This window comes from Neopsephotus bourkii, unplaced genomic scaffold (genome assembly GCF_033783945.1).
Source record: "Neopsephotus bourkii isolate Nb327-2 ecotype Australia unplaced genomic scaffold, CSIRO-AGI_Nbou_v1 NB_5, whole genome shotgun sequence".
Classification (NCBI taxonomy): domain Eukaryota; kingdom Metazoa; phylum Chordata; class Aves; order Psittaciformes; family Psittacidae; genus Neopsephotus; species Neopsephotus bourkii.
The window spans coordinates 930,115-949,889 of record NW_026900522.1 but is presented as its reverse complement, the minus strand read 5'-3'; the positions used below and the strand labels follow the sequence as shown (position 1 = coordinate 949,889).

Sequence of the window (19,775 nt, the reverse complement as noted above, 5' to 3'; positions counted from 1 at the left end):
TCTCTTTGGTCTTAGGGAATGTTACTTGTTACCCCTTTCACAACAGAGCTGTTCTGTTCCAGTAAGCTTGTTATAATAATTGGCAAGAAATGCTTAAATAGTGCCTGTTGTAGTTGTACTAACAGGTGGAGGATGCTCATACTCTTTCCAATAGGTATCCTGATCTCCATTCTGCCTGCCAGGTACCAGTGCAGATTTCCTTGCTTATCTCTTGAGCTGTGTTGTCTCTTGAAGTTGGTTTATAATCCTAATGATGGTGACAGGAATGTTCTGTATTCAAAGCAGCACAGTCTAAAGTTTAAATAATTCATTTTCTTTATGATTTCACTGTTAATATTGAAACATAAAAGGGAATTATTAACAGTGATGTGCTGCTTTGACTGTCAGTGAACGAATGGCAATGGGTCTCTTTAGCTTTAGGTTTTCACTTAAACTTCTGTCAAAAGGCACTAAGGAAGCTACTTGAAGGTGTCCCTGCCCATGGCAGGGGTTGGAGCTGCATGGTCACTGAGGTCCCTTCCAAACCATTCTGTGATTCCAAGCTATGCTTTTTATTATGAATTATCCTGCTTTTGTCATCAGGGTTGCTACTGGGAATTTGTGTTTCCTTCCAACTGACAAGCTATAGTATTCCTGTTTCCACGCCAGCCTCTGTTCTTCACAGTGCTAGTGAAGAAAGAGCTCAATTGGGACTTTTTAAACCATCACTAATCATTGAGGTGGCTTCATGCCTCTGCTTTACCTGCGCTAGAAGAGCAGTGCTCCATCCCCACACAGCTACATCACTGTGTATGGCACACTGGGGATTTGTTGCCTGCTGAATTTCTATGGAATACCACTGGGGTGGGATTCAGCACTTTCATTTGCACCCCATAAAACTCCTGCTGAACGAAGATCTGACTTCTTAGTTCTTTAATGTGACAGTGAAGGGTGATCATCAGCTTACAGATGAATACCTCCAGTTTCTGTCTTGAGCATGGGTGCATGGGCACTGGATCATCTCATGAGTCACCTCTGATCCTGCTTCCTCATGAGAGGTGAGAGCAGATGGAGGGGTCCAAGCCATTGTTCCCACAGGCGGTGCTGAGGCCAAGCAGCCTTGGGAGTTGGGGAGCTCTGTAGGATTCATCTTTCTGTTCTCTGTCATTGATGCATCACTTGGACATCACTCGGAGTCCCTCTGCAGCATGGAGAGACCTTTATTAGAAACCAGATCTCTGCATGTTGTTTGTTTTTTTTTTTCTTTAAAACCTGACTTGTAGAAATCTTGTGCCTCTGCATTTCATTCCGTTGGCATTCAATATTTTTAGCTTGCATTTAAAAAGTGTATTTTTTACAGCAGTTCCAGGATTTAGAGACAGAATTGTTACTGGTTTTTAAACTATTTGGGTCTTTGGGGTTTTATCCCAGTATATCTTGTGACCAGTGTTCAGGCATGTTTCTTCTAAATATTATGCATAGTAAACCCTTTGCTGTCCATAGCAATAGGACAAGGGGTGATGGGTTTGAACTGAAACAGGGGAAGTTCAGGTTACATATAAGGAAGAAGTTCTTTCCTGTGAGGGTGCTGAGGCGCTGGCACAGGGTGCCCAGAGAAGCTGTGGCTGCCCCATCCCTGGCAGTGTTCAAGGCCAGGTTGGACAGAGCCTTGGTCAACAGAGGCTAGTGCGAGGCATCCCTGCCCGTGGTCGGGGGTGAAACTGGATGACCTTAAGATCCTTTCCAACCCAAACCAAATAATTCTATAGCCTTTCACACTGATGCTTTTCTGTCTTGAAAGAGCTGCAGAGGATGTATGCTGCAGTATCACAGTGCAGAGCAAGCCTGTGTGTTGGAATTGCTCCCCTGGGACAGCGTTGGAAAACGTGTTAATTCTTGACACATCTTCTATTAGCATAGGATATACAAATCTTTAGGAAACTTGATGTTTGAAGCAGGAATTTCAGATCTCTTTAGCGGCTAGAGCTGTGTGGCAGGGCTGGGGTTACATGTGCAGGTCTTTGTGGTAAATCCCGGAGATGACAGTGACTGAATTGTGGAGAGAGGTGAAGAAAAACGTCTGCCCATGTGGAGCGGTGGCCTGCTGGGGTCTGGATGCTGGAGCTCTCTTCATGGCTTAGCAGGTGAGACTGAGTTAGAGACAGGACTTCACACTTGGAGGAGCAGGAGCACGGCTTTGTGTGAACCCTGGCAGCTTAAGAAGGTTGATTAATATTTATCGAGGACAGTGGTTTGCTTTTGTGTCGGTCTTTGCCAACTCCCAGCCGTCTGGCACGTTGAAAAGACTGTAAATGCTTCTCCAGGGTTTTAGCTACTTCCCCAGCAGTGTTTTCTGTCTGAAGCTGGGATGATCTGTCACACATAGGCAATCTGTGTGCATCGGGGCAGTTGAGATCTGCTGCAAACCAAAACCTCCTCAATAAATAGTGTATATATATATTTATTTATTTTTCCAGTGGGGAAACCATTTTCATCAGAGGGGTTTGCAAAATAAGTTTTCCAGATCTTGGCACCTGGATCTGATGGTGGATGCCATCCATGAAGCAAACTGGTAATGAATGGGGTCTTAGCTAAGGGAGTTTGTTGTGTTCCCATTGCAGGAGTGGACAGGCTGTGAGGCTGCCATAAGCTGAGCACCAGCTAACCAGGGAACCCTTTATAAACAGCTTGGGTGACTGTTGGGTGTCTGAAAGTACAGGACAAACATGGGAACTGCTTTGCTGGTGGCAGGAGAGGACAGTGCAGCACTATGCCAGGGATGCTGCCATGGGGACTGAGCAGGGAACAAAACACCCTGCAGCATCACTGTGGATGCCCAATGGTAGTTGTTTTGAAATGAACACTTGTTAGCGTTTCCGGTTTTGGAACCTGCACTGTGGTGGGGATCTGCAGCCTGAGGGGATGGGGTGGGTGCTTCCCACCTCTGGTTTCAGGGTGACACCATGGAGGTGGGTGCTGGATAGTCCCTGCAGCAGAGTGGGCAGCCATGGACCCCGCACCGGGGCCCAAGGTAGGTGAGGCTGTAAAGTGTCTCCATTAAAATCTCTTGGCTGACTCCAGTATCTGAGGGGTGCCCAGAGAAGCTGTGGCTGCCCCATCCCTGACAGTGCTTGAGGCCAGGTTGGACACAGGGGCTTGGAGCAAGCTGCTCCAGTGGAAGGGGTCCCTGCCCGTGGCAGGGGTGGGAGCTGGAGGAGCTTTAAGGCCCCTTCCAACCCAAACCAGTCTGAGGTTCTATGATCCTGTGATAGGAGAATACCCACAGAAATGGGGAGCAGCCACCTGATGGCCTCCTGAATGCACTTCCAGCACTTGCTGGGCTCTGGAAGGTGGCAGCACCGTGACCAATTCTTGCATTCAGCCTTCAGTGGAGCATGGAAGAGGTTTGGTCCCCTCTGCCTTCTGTCTTTCCAGCACAGCAGCAAGGTTCACTCCTGGTGTTTCAGGTGCTTAGGTGGGTAAATAAAAACACTGGGCAAGAGTGCCATCACCGTGGGTCTTTCTTGCGCAGTTTTGATGCTGCCAGCCTATTAAAGCTGCAAATCTGTTGTAAACACAGATCATTGCCTGGCATGCTTCAGCAGTGTGAAATGGGGTTCCTTCCTATGCTGCTCTTCTTACTATAGCATGTTACTGATTCATATTGAAGGCTGCGGAAGACAGCACAAATCTTTTGTTGAGCACACAAGATGTTAATTCGTTTTTCCTTGTAAGCAAAATAGGAGCCCCAAAGTTGTGAATGTGAACAGTGCAGCTGTGGTATGTTTATTGAGGCCTTGGAGTGCTCCTTAGAAGTGTGTTATGTTGGTGCTGAGAAATTGATGTCTTTGGCTGTTTCTGCTGGATTTCAGCACAAAGAAGGGTTTGAACTGAAGTTTAAAGTTGTTTTAGGGTTTTTGCCCTTTTTATGCCTGTGGTGTTAACTTTCCTTTATTCTTCCTTCTCCAGTTCCTTGAAAATCAAAGTACTTGTGTTCAGACACAAGCTATGCTGTGGTAGCAGCATAGTCCTCATAGCCAATGTGAAGCTATGCTGGGCAGACCCTGGTGCTGGTCAAGTATGTCCACTGCAGCATCAAGGATCTGCTGCCTTGTGAGGCAGTGCATGTGTGCACATGATGGGACAATCAGACCTGCTGTGTGGCTCTGGTGAGGTCCATGCTGCTGCTATGGAAATTGAACAAACTGTGTCTCAAATGGAAGCACCAGGGAAGAAAATGGGCGAAAAGGGGAGGGGGTGGATGGTGACAGGGTGCTGGGCATGGGTGGCAGGTCCTTACCTCTTGAATTAAAGCATGTGAGGGCTGCATCAGGAGCAGTTATCTGTCAGGTTGGTTTTGCGTGACTGACCCTGTGCCAAAGCCACTGGCAGAAAAGCAGTACGTCCCCAGGCAGTGTCCTCCACAGAGGTGAGACGAGACTCAAAAGGTTCCCACTTGGTTTCACAGGGTTAATGGGGGTAGGCAGAAATGAGGCCTTCTGTGCCACAGGGATCTGGAGCAAAACACTGTGTGTGTGGGGAAGAGCAGTACTGGGCCAGGGAGGGAGCTGGGGAAGGGGAAGGCAGCAATGGGGACATGGAAGCTTGTTTCACAGCGTGCTCCTTCCTGAAGGGTGGCAAATGGCCTGATGAGCAAAAGGCTGGAACCCCCCCATGAGACAGCCCTTGGGAGAAAAGCGGGGGGCAAGTGGGGGAGACCTGGGCAGGAGGAGTCAGACACTTCCCTTGTTTCTGTTGGTGTCTTGGGGACGAACTTGCTTAAATGAGACCAGAGTTGCTCTGCTCATCCTGCCTGAGACATTGGTGAGGCACTGCCCTGTGAACCCCTGTTCTGTAGGAGAGTCCTCAGCAGTTAGACTTAGAAATACAGAACAGCTGTGTCAGGAGATGCTCCTGGCTTAGTGGCTGAGGATTTTCATCATCCTTCCCAATGGGCATCAGGACAGCAATTCCTAACTCCCAGTGCTGTTTATTGCTTTCAGCAGGATCTCCTTGTGGTCTCTTTTGGTCTTCACAATTAAAAAACCCAATACACTGATGTGGGCAGAATGGGTTGCTCCCCCAAAATAATTATTCCTTAAAATAGAAAAAGCCCCCCCAAGTCCCCTGGTTCCTGCTCTTCTTCCTCATCTATGGCTGCAGGGCTCTTGGTGGCTGGGCCTGTGGTGTTTATCAGAGCTGGTGGGATGCAGGCTGTGATTGACGTTGCCACTTTTCTGGCATAGGTAGCTAGAGGGATGATGGAAACATACTTGTTGCTTTATCCAAAGAAACTGAATCCTTTCCATTGACCTTAAGCAAAGGCATCAAGGGCAGATTTTTATTTTTTTTCCCCTTGCTTTTGGTCTGAGGACAGACTTCTAAAATGAAAAAAATCCAAACATAGGAACTCCCCCAACCAAACCCCTCCCCAGCTCTCCTCCCTACAGTGTATTTTATAACTCTTGCTCTGGTGTTTCATAATGAAAAAAGTACCTGGCACAGCCTTTTGCTTAATTTATGCGTGTTTTACGTAAGGAATAGCTCCAGGTGTCTCAGTGCATGTCCCAGGGCAGCATCACCATTTCCTTCTGCCAAATGCTTGGGCATAGTCTCCACTTGATTATGTCACAGTACCTCAGTCATAAAATCACAGAATGGTTTGGATTGGAAGGGACCTTGAAGCTCCTCCAGTTCCAACCCCTGCCACAGGCAGGACACTTTCCACTGGAGCAGCTTGCTCCAAGCCCCTGTGTCCAACCTGGCCTTGAGCACTGCCAGGCATGGGGCAGCCACAGCTTCACTGCTGGGAGTTTCCAGCCTGAGGGAGCTAATCTTAATCTGGTTGCCGTTTCTTGCACTTGAAGCCTAACCTACTGGAGCCAGGCATCATAGTGGAGGTATTTATAGAACCTGGTGCAAGTGCTGCTGGATGTACCATACATGATGTATTGCAGGTCATGGAGGTGCGTGTCTGGTGGTGCAGGAAGCGGCTGTGCAGCTCTGAGTCCTCTCCCAGCCTTACATCAGTGAGACGTCCTGCTGACAGTTTGTTTAGGACAAATGTTTTCCTATGTAGGGGTTTCAGGAAGGGACCAGCCAGTAACCTTACAGAGCCCTGGCTGACCTGGTCTTGTGTAGCACTGTGGAAGCACTCTCGGAGCTGTAGGTGAAGTAAGTATAAATATGCATATTAATGAGGTTATGTCTAAAAATGAGCGTATTTTGTACATTCCTGCCTTGCAGAATCGGTGTCTTGGATTTGGATGTTGCCTCTTGGAATATACTAAATTGCAGTTTTTCTTGAATGGCAGTAAATGTCAGTAACGGACAGACTTGGACCCTTGAAAGTGAGTTTCTATAGTTACTGTCCTTAAAACTACTAATTCCTCCCAGGCTTCTTTCATTCAGACTCCTCAAGCACAACTGCACCATATGCTGAACTTTTTTGTGTTTTGTTCCAAAATTTGGCTAGTTTTTTTTCTTGGAAAATGGTTTGTCTTGAGGGCAAGGCTGGAAGCTGCTTTCCTCTCAAATTAGCCGTGCTGCTGTTGGAGTCTGTCCATGAGCAAGACTGGAAAGGAAGGAAATACAACTGAAATCCTGTAGATTTGAAGGGCCTGTGGGAAGGCAGCGCTGTACTAGCAGCGGTGGAGACGGGGAGCTGTGAATCCTGCTGAGGATGTCAGCAGCTCTAAACGTTCCTCTGCTGTCTCTACATCAAAGCAAGCATTTTGTTAGCAGACAAGATCTAACAGTTTGGATAGTAAAAGCTGTTGGAAGAGCAGAGAGATGTGTGTTGCTGTGTTTGTTTCAAGTTTCAGGTGAGAGTTGGTACTAGCTTTGCTTTCAGATGCCCTGGAAGAGATAAGACCTGATAGTTTTCTCTTGAGAAGATAACCCCAAACATTCAGTTCCCTTTCCAAAAGGAAGCAAATCATCCAACCCATTGGGCCCCCTGACATCCCTTCCTCCCCATTTTAATTTTACAAGGGCAAGGTAAAAAGGTTCCACAGTTCATATAGGGGTGTGGAGCAGTCAAAAGCCTTTTTTGGGGATGAAACTGAAGACCTAGAGCACATAGATGAAGTAGTTGATTTTTGAAGGGCTAGTGGAGAAGATGGCTTGCATTGACTCTTGTTGGACTTCCAGTTCGTTTTAGTGTGTTGTTTTGTTTAAAGTTCATGTTTCCATGTGACTTCTTCTGAATGGAAATTCCTGACATTTCTCAGGATCATAGAATGGTTTGGGTTGGAAAGGATCTTCATATCATCTAATTCCAAACCCTCTGCCGTGGGCAGGGACACCTCACCGGAAACTGTGTTGCCCAAGGTTCTGTCCAGCCTTTCCCTGAACACTGCCAGGGATGGAGTGTTTACCATGGATGCCTGTTTCTCCCTGGTCATGTTCCTTGTTCATCACCTGAGCAAAAGCAAACCATCCTGTTTGCTTCCCGGGGACAGGCTGTGTTTCTGTGTTTGATTTGTAGAAAATCCAGCTCTAGGTTGTGGATTGACATCACTGAAACTATTCTTAGGAACCTACGGAGATAGAAATCAATAGATTGTGTTAAAACATGTTCTGTCAGTGTGAAAACAGGAGGAAACTCGGTGTGTAACAGCTGCAAATAGTCGTATAGGAGCAGACTTTGAGGAGATTTTCTGAGAGGAGTTTGTAGTTCACTGCTGGGCCACTTCAAACACAGATGTTCTTCTCATTTATATAGATGTTGCTGTTAGGGAAAATCTCAGGACTGTGTATTGTTGCCCTTAGGAGAGGGGTGTCAGTAAAACATAACTAGAATGGTGAACGTTGTAAATCCCTGGACCCACTCCGAGAGTGGGGGACAAGGAGCAGCCCAGGTGAGCCTGTGCTGTATGCCCATTGCACCGCTACCCAGCACATGGAATCTGCTGCTGAATTGTCACAAAAAAATGGTGGATGCAAAGCTTTGGGTAGTGGATTTCATGCTTCTGTCTCTTGTACAAGTTTCTCATGTGGGGTTTATGTGTAACATAATGAGGTGGTATTTTAGAAAATGCAGTGTCCCTGCAAATACTTCCAGGTCATTGTATTGCACTAGGATCAGAACTGAAAGTGTGTACCGGGAACTTAGAAGTGCAAGGTGTGGCAGAGGAAGTAGGTGGTCAACTCTATGTGGAAATAACAACCAGGGACTGATTGGAGTCATGCTGTGGAGCTGCATGTGCTCTACATTGGGTAACTCCAGCAGCAGCACCCATATCCTGCAGCAGCATCTGTGGTCCTCAGGACACAAGTTCACCCAAATATACCTGAACCTTCCACTCAGCATCCGTCTTAGCCCATAGGGGTGGCAGGTTTGGGGGAGTAGATGGGTGTTTGCTGGCTGCAAGCTTTCCTGTGCCTTCCAGACTGCAGGGTGTGTGTATTTCTTTTGAGCGCGTCCTTAATTCTGAGGGTTGTTTGGTTTATCAAGCTGGTTTTGGATGTATGGTGTCACAATGATCTTAAAGGTCCTTTCCAACCTAAATGATTTTTTGGTACCATTGGCAGGGTGGGAGTCAGTCTTTTCTCCCAACTCACAAGTGGTAGGATAAAAGGAGATGGCCTCAAGTTGCACCCCGCGAGGTTTAGATTGGAGATTAGGAACAATTTCTTCACCAAAAGGGTTGCAAGCTTTGGAACAGGCTGCCAAGGGCAGTGGTGAAGTCATCATCCACAGAGGGATTTAACAGACATGTAAATGCGACACTTGGTGACATGGTTTCGTGGTGGACTTGGCAGTGCTGGGGGAATGGTTGTGCTTGATGTTCTTAAAGTTCTTTTCCAACCTTAAAGATTATATCATGCTTGTAATATTTCGTGCCCTGAAATTGCTGTAAAGTGCTTTGACCTGTAACTAGGTTTTCTGTTTTCCTTTTTGGTCTTGGAGTTACCCAAAACACCTCTTCAACCTCTGTGCAAGGCAGAGGAATGCTTCAGAGCAGAATGGTGCCTTCTGGTGCCCATGTTAGGGTGCAGGCAGAGGGAGGTGGTTGTAGGAACCCAGATATGGGGCTGGCTTTGAACTGCCAGAGCCTCCTGAAGTGAGCAGCAGAGTTGTTTAGACATCACTCAGGCAATGGGAAGCCCCAAGGGGGTTCAGTTGCAGGCTTCTGGAATGTGGGGTGGGAGAGGCCCCCATCTTGGCACATTCTGGTGGAGAGGAGTGCAGCTTTCCAGTTGCCAAATGGGGACAAGACGGGTCTGCTGCAGCCCAGTGACAGGGCTGGGAATGGACATCTCCCTTCATAGTCCCTTATCCTGCTGCTGCTCAGCAGGTCATCTCAACTTCAGTGAGAAATACACTGGCTGGAGCAGTGGCCAGGACTCCTCCCACCCTACTGTTAATTTACTTTCCTCTGTGCTTTCTCAGTTGGCTGCAGAGCAAAGCTTTCACCCCTCTGATGGGCTGAATTGTGCTTTCTGCTTGGAGACCACTTGGCAGAAGGAGCACACAGCAGGGCTCCTCCATCCCTGCTCAGCCTGGCAACATCAGTTTGCTGTCAGGCTGAGGACAGTCAGCCGTCCTACAGACACCCCAAGGTGGCCCTTCACCTCCTCAGCACTGTCCACCCCAGGTCTGGTGGTATGCCCAGGCTTTGCTGAGCAGGTCAGGCCCCTTTCCCACTGTGCCTGAAGTTGAGCCTAAACCATGGATCTGTTCAGGGGAGTGATGGTGAGGAGGATGCTCGGATCCCTGGCACAGAGGTGCCATGGTAGACCTGGCAGCCACCTGCTGGTACTTCAGATGTTGCCAAGAGGAGCTGGCTTGGAATGGGATGGTGGGAGCTGCCTCCAGTTCTCCATCCCTGTGTCCCTGATCCAAGCTAGCATTTGCTAATGTTACTGTGAAACGTTTTCCTTTTCTTACAATACATCATTTTTTTCCCTGTTGATTTCCAAATGCTCTCAGTGCTTTGTTGCTGACCAGAAGTTCACTTTGTCTCTTGTCTCCCAGGTAAACGCAAAGCGCTGAAGTTAAATTTTGCAAATCCACCTTTCAAGTCCACAGCAAGATTTACTCTAAACACTTCTGGAGTTCCCTTCCAAAATCCACACATGTGAGTATAAAGCCAAAGGCGCAACTAGTGGGACAACTAAGAAATTACTTAGCCAAGATGCAGTGTTATCTTAAATGTACTTTGATGACTTCGGTTATTTGTAGCTTGTTCCAAACTGTCAGTTTGAGTCACTGTAGAGATGATTTCCACCCCCACCCCCACCCCCCCCCCGCAACCCTCAGAATTAAACAAAGGTGAAATTTGGGATCTTCCTGTTTTGCACTGGAGCTACTGCCTTCCAGCATGGATTAAATTGAGTTAAATTGTAGCTGATAATGCAAGATATGCCTAGAATTGATTTCCAGACCCATTTACTGTCATTTTCCTGTCTCTTTATTCAGTGCTTATTACTTTTCGTTAGAGGGAGGTTCTGATTTCTGTGTTGCTTGTGGAAGACGTTAACTGTGATAGACTTTATTTATTATTTTATTTACTTACTTATTTTTCAGCACTAAAGTAAAAGGCTTGAGGATTATCCCTCTGCCACCACAGCAATGGCAGGGAGTTCTGCAGTGGTTAGTTCTCACTGGGTTTTCTAGCCAGGTAGCTACAGGGTGTCCCTGTCCCCAGTTTGAATGCAGGTGTGGCATAGAGCTGTTCCTGACACAGTTGATAACACTAGTACATCACCACAGGAGACAATAGCTTTGTATCCTCAGATCCACCAATGTAGATGCATGGGTGATGCACCCACAGCCTGTATGTGTAGCAGCATGCAAAGACAGCCCAAATTTTCCTCTCTAAATTCCCCAGCAGGTCTCAAGAGTTTTGTCAGTGGCAAGTCTCAAACTGTGCCTGCAGCTTCCCTCACTGCCTGAACTCTCCAGGGCATCCCTAGCCATGGGCTGCTTCTGCTTGGCTCTGCATGGCGCTGCCTCTCCCCTTGAGCTCAGTGCCTTCTGCTTTCCCAGGACATGCCTTCTGGGGTCTCTTCTTATTTCAGATAGCTTCTTTATGCTGGGGGTTTTCAAACAAGCCTTTATCAAGTTAGAATCATGTTTCTGATGAGTAATGATTCTGTAATGATGATTATAATACCTAGAAATGTTATGGAGTACTTCAGATTATTCTTCTTACCATCCCACCTGACCTTTCCAGCAAGTCCTCTCTCTCTTTTCCTCTCTGAAATAGAGTATTCTTACGGGTTGTGGAGCTGGCATTTATATATTCACCTTTTGTGTCTCATCACATCATCGAACCCTTGTAACAGTTTTCTCTAGAACTCCATCTGGGGCTCTTGACTCTCTCAAACCTCCCTAGTCCATTAAATACAGGAGGACTTAGACTCAGCTAGCAAATTCCCACCATCAGCCACCTATAGGTATTTGACTTTCCTGTGTTTATCTACATGGATTTCTGTCTCAGATTCACTGGAAGTCACAGTGGCTCCTGCCTAGCACACAAGAGCTTGTGGTGTAAAGTCAGTGACATCTTAAGCTTCATGTTTATGCAAGTGACTGTCAACTGTTGTCCATTGAGAAGGTGCTGCTCTGTCTCCATGGGAGTTGCAGTTGTTGTCAGGGGTATGATGCTGGGCTGGTTAACGGGATAACTGGTTTGAGGGCTTGGAAGTGTTTTGGGTGGGATATGATAGCTGTTCAAGTGTCAAAAATGATGTGATGTGTCTCTGCTAAAGCTTACTTGGGAGGCCACAAGTGGTAGGAGCCATTTGTGTTTGAAAGAGTTGGATGCTGTTGCCTGGATTGCTTTCTTTGTATTGAGGCTGATTAAGCTCAGATACAGCTAATTCACCCTCATGTCCTTTGTGTTGTCCATAGTAGATGCTGTTCCTCAAAGCAACGTTCACATCTCCTGGTTGCACGCTCCTCTCAAGTGTTTGTCTCGCAGCTGGTGCATCATGGTGATGTATCTGCATCTCCCACCCCTTCCCAGAGAGCTTGGAATGATTTTTCCTCTGTTGTCTAGAAACCTTTCTAGGCTTTTTGAATTGGATGTTCCAGACCTCCTGGCCCAGATGCATTCCTGATGCAAGGTGTGTTTCTGTCCATGGAGTCGCTTCCCTTCCCCAGCCTGATGGAGCAATGGCCCCAGCTGCCTCCCAAACATTCCTGGGGCTTTCCCTGTGCAAACCCTGTTCGTCCAGATGGGTGGTTCCAAAGATACAGAGAGGGCAATTTCTCACATGAATCTGGGGTTCTGTGACTTGGATCCATCGATCCAGAGGTTCCCGTTGCTCCTGCCTCCAGGAGGGCAGAGGCTTCGTTTGTCACATGTGTGGCCTGTGCTGGGGCACACGAGGAGGCAGCAGCAGTGACCCGCAGCAGCCACGAGATGTCAATTGCCTATTAGCTGTATTTTGCTTGATTAACAGGTTTTGGTCGGGGAACTGATCAGGCTGGATTGGTGGATGCTCAGGTAAGAGTGTGGTTTCTTACTATGTAGACAGAAAGCAAAGGAGCAAATGGGGCTTTTCATGCCTCTGTGTGTGTTAGGAGGGAGCAGCCTCTCTGGAAAATGTATCACTGGAGCAAAGACACTGCTGTCAAGGAGGGAAGGCACGCTGTGGCCTTGGGAATATCAGAATATTGGGTATAGCTGTGCTCCTCCTCAGTGCTGAGGGTTTGTACCCCAGTACAGAGGTATGGACCCCACATTCCCTGTCCAGTGTGAGTTCAGCTTTTTCCTTACGGTTTGTTTCTCAGTCTGAGAGATCTCAGGAGTGTTGGAAAAGAAGCTGGGGACTGTGGAAGAAACCATGTTGGAAATCACCCTAAGCCAGGGGAGGAGTTTAGCTCCAGTGAGCACCCATGGGCTGGAGGGAGCTCAGTGAGGTTTCTAGGTGATCTTTGTGTGATTTCTGACTCTGTTCATTCCTGCTAGTTCCTTGGGTTTAATGGCATGTCCAGAGGGACAGTCTCAAAGGCTGAGGAATCTCAGTTGTAAAATGTGGCATTATTAAGGCACTGACCAGTGCTTCCCAGTTGCCTTCCATCCTGTGGCACAGGAATAGCTCCTGTAGCCTGGCGAGCATCACGCATTTGGTGCTTCTGCCCAGAGGCTATTCCCAGAGCTTCACTGTTGCCATGGGCAGAGGCATTTTGTTAATATATAGGCTCTACCCTGGAAAACCATTTCCAGGGGGAGTGCTCATAGGTTAAACACTGCTGAATACAGAAAGATGGGACATGGGTTCACAGGTCTTTTTTCCTGCCACTCCTTTTCCATCTGTGGTGGCTTGGGGCCGTGTCTTGTGGTTTAGATCTCAAGCTGGGTTACATCATAGAATCGCAGAATAGTTAGGGTTGGAAAGGACCTCAAGATCATCCAGTTCCAACACCCTTGCCACGGCAGGGACACCTTCCACTAGAGCAGCTTGCTCCAAATCCCTGTGTCCAGCCTTGGCCTTGAGCACTGCCAGGGATGGGGCAGCCACAGCTTCTCTGGCACCCTGTGCCAGCGCCTCAGCACCCTCACAGGGAAGAGCTTCTGCCTTACGTCTAACCTGAACTTCCCCTGTTTCAGTTTGAACCCATCACCCCTTGTCCTATTGCTACAGTCCCTGATGAAGAGTCCCTCTTTGCATCCTTGTAGCCTTCTGGATACTGGAAGCTGCTCTGAGGTCTCCACGCAGCTTCTCTTCTCCAGGCTGAACAGCCCCAATGTTCTCACCCTGTCTCCATATGGGAGGTGCTCCAGCTCCTGATCATCTTCATGGCCTCCTCTGTACTTGCTCCAGCATCTCCATGTCCTTCTTATGTTGAGGACCCCAGCACTGCACATGGTACTGCAAGTGGGGTCTCATGAGAGCAGAGCAGAGGGGCAGGATCACCTCTTTTGACGTGCTGGTCACGCTCCTGTTGATGCAGCCCAGGATACAGTTGACATTTTCCTGGATCTATGAGTGTGCTGCCATGGGAGTGCAGGAGGTGTGTGCCAGGGCAGGATGCAGAGCAACATGTAGGAACACAGGACCACACACAGGAGCAGCCAGTGAGTGGCTGGGACCTGTGAGCTTTGCTGTGCCATCTGCATGATGGCCTTGGAGCTGAGAGCTGGTGAGGATGGCAGTGAGTGAATGGCAATGGGTGGCATGGCCCTGCTGCTCCTGTCCTATCCTTGCCCAGCCCATGGCACTCTCAGACCCTGGCAAGGACACATCCTTTTTTGACCTTTTCCAGTACATCAGCTACTAGTTGTGTTGGGATGGCCTGAAGGAGGTTGCCTTTGTCACACATGGCCAGGAAACTAAGCAAGGAGACAAGCAGAGCAGAGGCTGCAACTGCTCAGACAGGAGGCAGTGGCAACCACCCTTAGAATTAGAATGTGCTTAAATTGAGGGGCTTTGAAATGACCTTTAAATAGGAGACTGACTCAAGGGTGGCTTTGAATGAGATTAGAAATCGGAAATACCTTTCCAGCTGCTGGAGTTTTGGCTGTGGCTCCCTGAAGTCACCCCTGAGATGCTGAGAGCTGAGACATCCCTTGTTGCAATTGAAAAGGTTCTGTGAATGGTTTGTCTGTGCAGATCCTGTTGAGCTGGAGGGCAGAGCCCTGGGATGCCGTGTCGAGGCAGGGGGTTGGAAGGAAGGTCTGTTCTGGTTCTGGGACTGCCTGTGACTGATGGAGCTACAGAGAATACGTGTTTTGTTTGGTTCAGCTGTGACTGCTTCCACGACATCCACTTTATACGTGTAAAGAGATTGTGTGTAGGTAGGCATGGTCACAGTGTACCCAGGGGTACAGCCCAGTGATACACAGACGTATACAGGGTAAAAGCAGAATAGAGCCTGAATTACAGGGAGTAATTGGAGAGTAAGATTCTTACTGGAAAGGGTGCTGTCTAGAGAAGATGCTTTGCTGGCAGGTAGAGCCCCAGTCCATTGAAGTGCTCCTGCTTGTGCCTGGTCCGGGTCAGCCTGGGCCATGTGTGAGTGCTGTGCTCTGCAGGCCGGGTCACACTCCACATGATGGAGACCCCAGTTCTCATCAGTTCTGACTTAGGCCACGTTATCAGATGCTAACTTGGTTTTCCCTGCAGCAGAGGTGGCTGGAGGACACCAGCCATGGTTAGGGTGAGCTCTTAAACTTCTGGCCCAGTGTTTTTTCAGTTGGTATTTCCTGAACCCAGGACACACCTGAAGAGCATCCCACCTTTTACCTCGTCTCTTCTGCGTCCAAGTAGGATTTAGGTCACAAACAAAATAAGCTTACTTGATTATCTGTGTGCAGGCTCTACAGAGCTACTTGCAGCTGGTGGCCTTTGCTGAAAGTTGGTTCAAATAACATTAGCAGAGGAATGATGTGGTGAGATGTGACTGCATGGCTGTGCACGGCAGGTTTGCCTAGGCCTGTCTTCTCCTGGCCATCGCTGGCATCCCTTGAACCAAGTTGTTCAAGATGAGTGGTTTGGTTTTCTGGGAAGCTTTGTACTCTTCTGGTGCAGTGCTGCCTTGATCTGGACTTCAGAGTTCGGAGTTCAGATCCACCTGCTAAGAAATGGGCACACACAATGGCTTTTGTTTGGCATCTGGTTCCCAGCCTGGTGCAGAACTGTCTCTCAACTGTTGGACGTGTCACCTCTCCAGAAGTTAAAGTCTCCTCTGGAAAGGTGACAAAATGAAATTATCTCTTTCAGTGCTCACAAACGCAGCTTCTGAACTCCCTGGTGGCCTGTTGGACTCTGCAGCCTTCCTGTAGCATTTCATGGGTTCTTTGTGGCTTAAGCTCCAAGGGGTGCCCCTTTGCACCTTCTTCTCCTTGTGACACTTGGGAGAGTAATTCCCTTTCCAGAGAGATGCCCCAAGAGTGTGTTGGCAGATGTTTGTTTAATAGCCCTTTGGGGGTTGGATCTCTTAAAAGCAAGTGGAGGCCCAGTTGCATGTCGGACTCTGCTGCTTCCCAGTTTTCTGCATAGTTCGGGGGCTGCCATTATTCCTGAAAAGGATTTTTCTCCCTGTCCCAAGTCTGTCTCAAGTGTCTGCTTCTCTTTTAATCTCTCAGGCTTTTCCAAACCTTTCTGACATGTGGTTTCAGGCTCTCTAGCTGCAGAGCCTGCAGCTGGCTGAGTTCATTAAGGCGTAACCTGTGAGAGTTACTACCCTTTGTTTGAAAGCCATTAAAACCCCAAGTGGAGGATCCTAAATTGGCATGTTCCCAATTCCTGGTGTGAATTTTCCTGTGAATATTTCTCTATCTGTTCCCTATTTCTCTTAGTCATTTCACATCTTTATTGTTATTAGTGTCTGATGCCTTTCTGGTGCATGGTACTTCCCCATTGCAGGGGTGATGCTTGCAAGCCTCAGAGGGAGGCTTCAGTGGAGAAGGTACCAGCTGATTTTTCATTCTATGAGCATTCTGCAACATAGAATCATAGAATGGTTTGGGTTGGAAAGGACCTTAAGATCATCCAGTTCCAACCCCCTGCCATGGGCAGAGACACCTCACACTATACCATGTCACTCAAGGCTGTGCCCATCCTGACCTTGAACACTGCCAGGGTTGGAGCATTACCCGAAAGCTGCAGGATCTGAATGTGATCATGAGGAAACTTACTTGTATTTTCAGTAAGCACAAGTAAAATGATACTTCCAAGGACTCGGCAAATACATTTACATATTTGAGTCTGTAGTAAACATGCTCTCATTTCTAACACAAACACCACCATCGCTGAAGTGCTAGAGCAATATTTCTTATGTTTTTCTGGAGCTTTCTTGACAAATCCATGAGCTTTGCTTTGTGTTTAACCTTCCTGTTTCTTCCAGAAGTTTACAAGTTCCTTTGGTCAGTGATCTCTTTAGCGTAGATGACAAAAGAGGTGATATGGGTTGTAAAACACCCATACTCAGTATCTCTGACTGGGAGTGGATTGCCTTTTCAGGGAGGTGCTACCAAAATCAGTGTGAGGTTTTGACTGAACATGCTGCATTAAGGTCTGGTTTTGTCCTGCTTTCTAAGCTTTGGTGTTTCTCTTAAGGTGCTAATCCTGCTCTGCAGAGGAGCTTTTTAGTATCTGCAGCTGTAGCTGCTTCCATGTCCTTTGAGCATCTACTGGTAGGACTGAGTAGCATCTACTGAGCCCTGGTAGGACTGTTCTCTTCTTGATGATACCTCAGCACTCTGCTTCTGAATTTAGGTCTTCCATATCTGGAACCAAGATTTGAATTTCGTATATGTGCATTAAACTAATTCACATTGATTGTTTCAGTGGTGCTGAGCACCCAGGTTCCTGCCACACTGCTGGGACCTGGTCTCCTCAGAACTAATCAAACCTAATCACATACCTTGGGGTGGCTATATTAAATCCAACCCCCTGTTATATACTAATCAGGCTCCCAGGGGTTCCGAGTGCTTCACACATTTTGAGTTGATTAACTTTGCAAACCTAAATGGTTGCAGAAAACTCCTGTGTTCTGACTTGGTGGGGTTTAAGAAAGTCAGTTTAATTCTGCTGCCTGTGCCCCAGTGGGTCAGAGGCAGCTCAGGCTCTGGCAGGATCAGAGCTGTTGCATTAGTGCTCAGCAGACCCCAGGGATCCTTGAGTTACAGCCCTCTTCACACAGCAGGAGGGATACATGTGGTCCTGGCATACCTGTGTAATGCACACCAAGATGTAACTGCTGCAGAGCTTATTTAAGAGAAGTGAAAGCAGGTCAAGGAGTTTGAGTCTGCAGTAGCTCTTCCAGGCCTTCATGCTCTTGTGGTTACAGTTTCCTCTCCTTTTTTCCTTTCTTTTAATTGTAGGTGCTGCATCCCCTAGCAAGGGCAGCAGTGTACATGTATGTATTCAAGTTGGTTGTAAATCTTGGTGTGTGGAGGTTTTAAAAGCTTGCAGGACACCAAAATACTCTAATCTTCTTAGGAGGGTTAGAGAGAAAAGGAGACCACAGCTTTATTCCTGTTAGACTTTTCAATAGCATCTGAACCTGTCAGCATGTTTTTCAGAGTATTTTAAGATCTGTGTGTTTTAAGAGTATTTTAAGTATTCATAGTATTTTAAGATCTGATGCTTTACCGTTTCATCAGGTAAATTCTGTAAGCCATTCTAAATGTCCTGTTTTGTACGTTATAGAGAAGGTATGATACGTTGCCATCTCTGAGCCTTTAAGTGGTCTCGTTATCTACATCAAAAGTAACTTCTTATGATTAAGAATTACAGGTGATATCCAGAATTCCATTTGGGAGCTGGGAGTTGCCAAACTTGTCCTTTCCTTCTTCCAGTGATGAGCAGTCTTTGGGACTTGAGCTTTTTGATCAAAAAGAGCCTGTGGCATTTGTGGTTTCTGCATCCTAGGGTGCCCCAGCCATCCACTGGGCTCTGTACATTGCTGCTGTCCTGTCCAGGAGGGGGCATTGAGCATCCCCACATGGGAAGTCACCAGTTCCTAAGGCATGCTCTGAAAACACACTAGTCCCTACTCACTGCAGTTAAAATTTATTCAGGGAGCAGGAGATGCTGTTGCTCATCTTCATGTAACATCTGAGAGCATGAACTACCCTCTTGGCCTTTCTCTTTCAGCTTCTTTCCTTCTAGACCCATGAATCCAGCTTTCTGAGTTGGGGATTGATCCAGGGTCACCAGGGGCAATAGATGTCCCATCCTCTGTGTTCTAGAGACCAGTGTCCAGGAACATGGATGAAGTTCTGAGGCTGAAGAGAGCCTGTATCCCCAAGTTCCCTCGTTCTTGGGCAAATACAGGAGCTGATAGCTTAATATGCAAACCCTGCTGGTGTTTGGAGAGGAAAATGGGATGAAACAGATTCTTATATGCAACATCTCTAAACATATATGTGTGCACACACAGGTTTGGTCTCTTCCTTTTTTCTGATAAATATGTTGTTCAATAATTAATTATAAGTAATGAAGCAGGACATGGCTTACCCATTGGGCTGAGCTTGATGCCTTTGGAGAGGAGTGGTCTCTGCTGTGTATGTGGTATCTGGCTGTCACTGTTGGACTCCATTTAATCTGAGATAGTCAGGCACAGACTTCTTTTTCTAGTTGTGTGGCACAGAGAAATGTCAGTAAGGGTTTTATATATGGAGCAGCACTATTCATAGCTGTGAGTTAAGTTGGACTCAAACCCTACGTTTCCGTATGTGGACTTGGAAACCAATATTCCTTCAGGAAACCCCAGTAAACAACTGCATTACTAGCTGTAGGAGTGAACTTTGTTCATTGCTATTCTTCATCCTCGGAATCACGCTACTTTTCATCAGAGCAGGAGTATGTACTTCAGGTCTTCAGACATTCAGCGCCACCTGGTAATAAAGTATCTTTCATTTTACTCTGAGAAGTGAGCCAACTCTTCTGTTTTGTGGGTTCATGCTGAAGGAATCAGTCATCTCTCTTGTCTTCTGTACACATCAAGGAATGGAGAATAAAGAGAGGAGAGTCTGCAGATTGGGAGACTGCTTCAAGCCCACAAGTCGTCGTCAACAACCTCTGTCTTCGTCCTTTGCATAAATGAGTGACTTTCAGCATGTACCATGGAGGACATTTGGACTGAAAGAACAAGATGCATCCAGGAGAAACAGCTGCTATTCAAAGAACTCGTGGGAAAGACATTGTAGTGGACTGGATGGATGTGGTGGAGGTGGGGATTGTCCTGCAGGGCTAAATTGGTTTTGTCGTTCTGCTTGTATGGGGAACTGACTTATGAAAGGACTTAGATTAACTGGGTTTATGGTATATTATGTTGGTGAAAACTAGAGACATTGTCTTTGAGGTTCAGGTAGATGTTCTTACTTCCC

The 19,775-nt window shown here is 47.2% G+C and overlaps 1 protein-coding gene across 1 annotated transcript in view; it reads left to right on the top strand.

Moving 5' to 3' along the window:
* Positions 1 to 19,775, top strand: part of MAP2K4 (mitogen-activated protein kinase kinase 4) — a 76,033-nt gene that overhangs the window by 15,231 nt on the left and 41,027 nt on the right. Inside the window, exon 2 of the mRNA XM_061365285.1 lies at positions 9,962 to 10,064. Within this exon, the coding sequence (XP_061221269.1) occupies positions 9,962 to 10,064 (103 nt within the window). The remainder of the gene's footprint in view (positions 1 to 9,961; positions 10,065 to 19,775) is intronic.